General features: G+C 32.3%; 1 protein-coding gene across 15 annotated transcripts in view; it reads right to left on the reverse strand.

Annotated features, from left to right (window-relative positions):
• LOC106868006 (rho guanine nucleotide exchange factor 28) overlaps positions 1-5,968 on the reverse strand; it is a 561,000-nt gene that overhangs the window by 434,970 nt on the left and 120,062 nt on the right. The window contains exon 1 of one of the 15 annotated variants that reach the window (XM_014913099.2): positions 5,331-5,625. The exons of the other annotated variants lie outside the window; for them this stretch is intronic. Coding sequence (XP_014768585.1) covers positions 5,331-5,361 — 31 coding nt within the window. The 5' untranslated portion in view covers positions 5,362-5,625. Of the gene's footprint in view, positions 1-5,330; positions 5,626-5,968 lie in introns of those variants that run through there. 15 annotated transcript variants of the gene reach the window in all.

The following is a 5,968-nucleotide window of genomic DNA, read 5'->3' on the forward strand; positions in this document are numbered from 1 at the left end:
TAGTGGAATAGTTTCATTTTTAAAGTGAAAGTATTTGATATGAGTGTTTTTGTTTCACTTTTGACACGTAATACTTAAATAGTGGAGGAGATATTATGTTGCCGTGTGCTCGAACTCTGCAAGAAGTTAATAATTTTTTTTGACTAAAACACAACTGGAACCCTAAGTAAGGCATGTGTAAAATTTGAATGAAATTGGTTGCGAAGTTCTCGAGTTTTAGGGATTCACAGACAGACAGACAGACAGACAGACAGACAGACACACACACATTCTCATTTTTATATATATAGATATATATATATATATATATATATACAAATATATCAAAACACTACGCTCATTATTATATTAGATTTCCACACATCTGCATATGCATGCATGTATGTAAGGATGGGTGGATGGATGGATGGATGCGCACACACACACACACACACACAGATGTAAATGGTAAGCTTTCTGCAATTTCCATCTACCAAATTCCCTCATACAGCATATATCAGCAAGGGCTATATATATATAGTGGAAGACACTGAAGGTGCTGCATAGTGTGTCACAACCCAAAACCATATGGTTAAAAACTGAACTTCTTAACAACACACATATACATGTGGTGGGAGGGAGTTTTAAATATTTATATACATGTTTAAAGAGACACACACATATACATGAAATACTGTGTACATATATATATATATATATATATATATATATATATATATATATATATATATATATATATATATATATATATATACACACACACACACACACACACACATATACGAGTGTGTATGTGGATATATAAACACATACACACACACATATATATATATGTGCATACATATATGTATATATATATATATATATGTATATAAACATATATGAATATATAGGTAACCAACTGCAATTGATTTTTGTCATCTTAGTAGTCAGGTATCCAATGATGTAAAGGGCATTTTACGTTATGCAATGCACAAATTATGAATAAAATAGCATGCTATTGAAACATATGTAGCACACATTGAACTGATATTATCCATTCTTCTTTTATCTTATGTGCGTACACACACACACACACACACACACACACACAGTCATCATCATTTAACGTCCATTTTCCAAGCTGGAATGGGTTGGATGGTTTGACAGGATCCAGTGAATTACAAGGCTACACTGAGCTCCAATGTACATATATAATAAATAAATATGCTTATAAACATACATATATATATATACAAACACAACACAACACACAGCAATCTTTTTTCTGCTTGCCCAAATCCTCTTGCAAGGCTTTGATCAGCCTAGGGCTATCATGAAAGACACTTCATCATAGTGCCATACATTGGCACTAAACACAAAACCACATGATTGGGAAACCTGCAACTATACATATATACTTTTGTGTGTGCACACCTTTTGCCTATGCATATTAGAAACAATGCAAAGAGTAACAAAGCTGTTGTAAAGGCAATAAAGTGACTGGCCTACTGGGAACTTGCAACCAATAATGTTATTGTTCATAAAAATGCAACAGAAAATAAAAAAAAAAAAGTTATGTCAGATATGTAGGCATTAAACTCCTATGAGAGACATTAACCTTTTAGCTTTGAAATTGGTCTTATCTGGCCCAAATATTCTACCCATTTTATGTTCAAAGCAGTCTCATCTGAACTCTAACACCTACCCTACAATGTCATTCTAAAAATGAACAGTCACATTACTGAAACTTCAAAGCAACAAGATAATGTATGATTAATTTATGACAAAGTGAGCAAGTAAGTCATTATAACTTGACAGAGTAATTGGAATGCTGTAGGGTTAAAACAGAAAGTAACTGTAAAAGCAGTCAATAAATCAAAGTAGTTTTGGATGCCAAAAAAGAAAACTCTATCAAATGCTATTAGCTTAAAATTTAGTAGATAAATCAAATAGAGATGGTTGTTGTTTAGCCCCCCCCCCCACCAGTTCTGATCAAGCAAACCTATGATCAAAGGCAATCCAGTCATGACAACATCACTTTGTGTATCAAAGACTATTACTACTACTACTACTACTACTACTAATAATAATAATAATAATAATAATCCTTTCTACTATAGGCACAAGGCCTGCAAATTTGGGGGAGGGGGCTGGTCAATTATATCAACACTAATACTACACTGGTACTTAATTGACCCCAAAAGGATGAAAAGTAAAACCGACCTCAGTGGAATTTGAACTCAGAATGTAATGATGGACAAAATGCCACTAAACATTTTGCCTGGCATGCTAACAATTTTACCAGTACTTTTAAACAGTACAATGTGATTTGAGAGACCTATGGCTGCCATTTCTATCAGATTGAGTAACAGCTTAGATGTTCTCTAGAAGTAAATTAGCTTTGTAGATTAGAACATCAAGCTAATACTTTTAGGACCCAGTGTTCATAACTTACTGCCTGAATTAACTAAGATAGATAGATAAGTATCCAGGCTGATGAGAAACAATAGATAAGTATCCAGACTGATGGGAAACAAACAAGCATGGGGAAATTCCATAGCAATCATCTTCATGCTATGTGGACTAGAATTAAGCACTGGTCATGTAAATGTTGGTAGCTCATTTATAAACTATCATTTAAATATGGTCATATTAGCATGCAAATGCATACATATACATATGAAAAAGAAAAACAAGTATTCCCAGAAAGAAATACAAAAATACATATCAGATTTTGGCAGCTATGATAGCAGAGTAAAATATATTCCAATACTAAAATGCGTTTTGCTTTTATTTGTTAACATTTTGGTTAATACAGCAATTATTTCTTCTGAATTTGTAAAAGAAAAGAACTTCTAGCCTCATATTCTATGCTTTGATTAAAAGTCCATTTCTTACCAGCATGGAAAACAGGCATTAAATGATGATGATAAATAATTTGAGCAAACACAGAAGAGCCTAGGCAATAAGCCTTAGCAGTTGTTTTATTATTCTCCAATTCAGAAACAAACAGTTCTTAGTTCAAATCCTACTAGGCAAAACCTTGCTGTTAATTGTTTCAACCATTCAGATTGCTCTGTCAGGTGTAATGCTTATTTTTTTCACAATGTTTTGAATTAATCATGCATTATCTTAAGCTTTGAGATTTTGATGATGTAATTGTTTATTTTTTTTAAATGACACTATAAGGTAGGTGTGAGCGGCTGGACTAGCCCACTTTTAACAGAAAACAGGTAAACTATTTGAGATGGATACCACCAGTTTAAATGCTAGATGGTTAAGAATCAATAATCAAGTATAACATGCTTATACAAAGAATTGGTTAATCAAAACATTAAAATATAAATCACTATTTATTTATATATTTAACCATACAAGAGATGAAGTTAACAGTCTAATCACATTTTACTATGCAATTTTCAAATGTATTTCTTTTAAAACTTCCTTCATAAACATAATCTTGCTTACCAAAGTAAAGAAATTTGAAAATAATTCAATTCACCATCTCATCTTGTCTCAGCTGAATTCAATTTTGTCCTAAGAGGACATGTATTGAACTTATATATAAATAGAATTATAACAAAAAGAAAAATTATCTTGTATGTCAAAGATTTAGGAACTTCAAGAATGTGAAATGATTCTTTTCTGGAACAATTGAATTTTTAAATAGATAAAGCTACCAACAATAGCATGAAAATATTGGGTTAAAAACCCTTTGGATACAAAAAGTCAAAAGATGCCAATAGGACATGAACCAACATCTTTATACATGGCAAGCATTCTATTATTGGACCAAAGCAATTCTTCGAATTCCTCTATTCATTTTAGAAACTTTATTATTACCAGTGAAAACTGAATATTGTAGACATCATAAGCATTTCCTACAGACAGCCAATGACTTTTTCTATACAAAGGAGGTTTTAGCCCAATATTTACGCACTATTATTTGCAGCTGTATCTGCTTTGAGATTCACTGTTCCAAAAACGAACTATCTTAATTTTTCCTTAGTTTCATAAGAAGACCCAATCTACATAATTCCCTTTTATTCAACACTAATTGTTAATTTAAATATTCAGATGTACATGAATTTTTGAGTATGCAAGACAAATTTGTTTTTGAAGTATACAAAAAAGAAATGATAACGTTTTCCTTTGAGGTTACTTTGTCTCAAAAACGTTTTAGATTTTTGACAATAGAAAGTTATTACGCAACAGAGTAAGCAATGGTGAATGTTTGCAAAGTTAAAATCAAACCAATAGGTTTAGTTATATCTGAGTTTCAGCATATTTGTGATAAAAGAATTAAAGGATTTAATAAAAAACCTGAATTAAATTTTCAAAGAATAGTAATTGTGACAATTTCAAAAGTTAAAAGTTCTGAAAACATAGGTATGGGTGTGCGGTAAAAAGTTTTTCATGGATTCAGTCTCAGTGTGTGTACCGTGTGCAAGTGTTGTTTATTGTAACCTCAAGCTGACCAAAGTCTAGGGAGTGGATTTGGTAGAGGGAAATTGAAAGAAGCCCATCATATATATGGATACATATATCTATGTGTATTTGTCATTGTACATGTGTTTGTCCCACACCACCGCTTGACAACCAGTGCTGGTGTGTTTACGTCCCAGTAACTTAGCAGTTCGGCAAAAGAGTTTGCTAGAATAAGTACCAGGCTTTAAAAAAAAAAAAATAAGTACTGGGGTTGATTCGTTTGACTAAAATTCTTCAAAGCAGTACCCCAGCATGACTGCAGTCTACTGACTGAAACAAATAAAAGCTAAAACATTATATCCACGCATTCTGTAATGAGCTTTGTTTAGCACTTACATCTGACATGAACCCTTGGGCTCATAAGGTTGCAGCTTAACATAGTTTCCCTGGAGTAGATTACTGAAGGTACAACACTCCATCTCAGTGAACTAGACACCAGTCCATCACAAGGTTAACCTCCCAGTTATTGCTAAAACTAATTTACAGCTGAGTGAACTGCAATAATGTGAAATGAAGTGTTTTGCTCAAGAATACAGTCTAAGAATCAAAAACCACTATCTTAAAACCATGAGTACAACATTCTAACCAGTAGGCCATGCACCTTCACAAAGCCTTAAGAAGACCAAAAAATGACAATATAAAAAGACTTACATCAAAATCTGATATATCTAACAGTATTTTGGTAAATTTTATAAATGCTGCAGTAGGAATCTTTTAAAAACCACCAGCAAAACCAACCAACTCAATCAAAACATCAAGTTTACTAAACTCATACATGGGACTTTACACAGACTAAAAGGAGGACATAAACTGATCATATAGAAAGGAAAAGTAATATATAAAAAAAAACTATTATATACCTGTTTTGTCTTTACCATTTGCATTACCCATCCTTGTTTGTAAATATCCTTTCAATGGAAACAAACCGCTATATCCAGAGTAGATTTGTTCAAAGCGTTGAACCAGAGCAAAGTGTAGCAAGCATAACTCAAATGGTTGAAAAACATATTAAAAAGACAAATATTCTACTGCACACTGTTATACTCTAGTGAGCAGTGCTAAATACAACCAACAGTAAATAGGTTTCTTCCATTGATTCAAATATAGTTTCCTGTTGAAGACTGCTGCTTAGTTATTATTTTTTTCAGTGGAATGTATTGAATATTGAGATGTAGCAACAGGGATGAGATACAGCTTCACGAGAACAGTGTTATTATCAATAAATGGATCACTATGAAGTTGAGTAAAAAATTAAAAAAAATTTTTTTTTAAATATATAAAAAAAAAAACAGCAGCCAAATAAAAAGTGACAGCTGTTTAAAGTTACTCCATTGTTTACAACAATCACCAAGTGAATTCTAATGTCATATATGTATTCAGTGCTTCGATACTTCGATTAAATTAATGAACTCAGAACACTGATATAAAAAAAAGGCAAGAACGAGGAGTGATGGTGGGGGGGGGGGGAATAAGTATGGAAAGCACTAATAGAAAAAAA

Source organism: Octopus bimaculoides, chromosome 2 (genome assembly GCF_001194135.2).
Source record: "Octopus bimaculoides isolate UCB-OBI-ISO-001 chromosome 2, ASM119413v2, whole genome shotgun sequence".
Classification (NCBI taxonomy): Eukaryota; Metazoa; Mollusca; class Cephalopoda; order Octopoda; family Octopodidae; genus Octopus; species Octopus bimaculoides.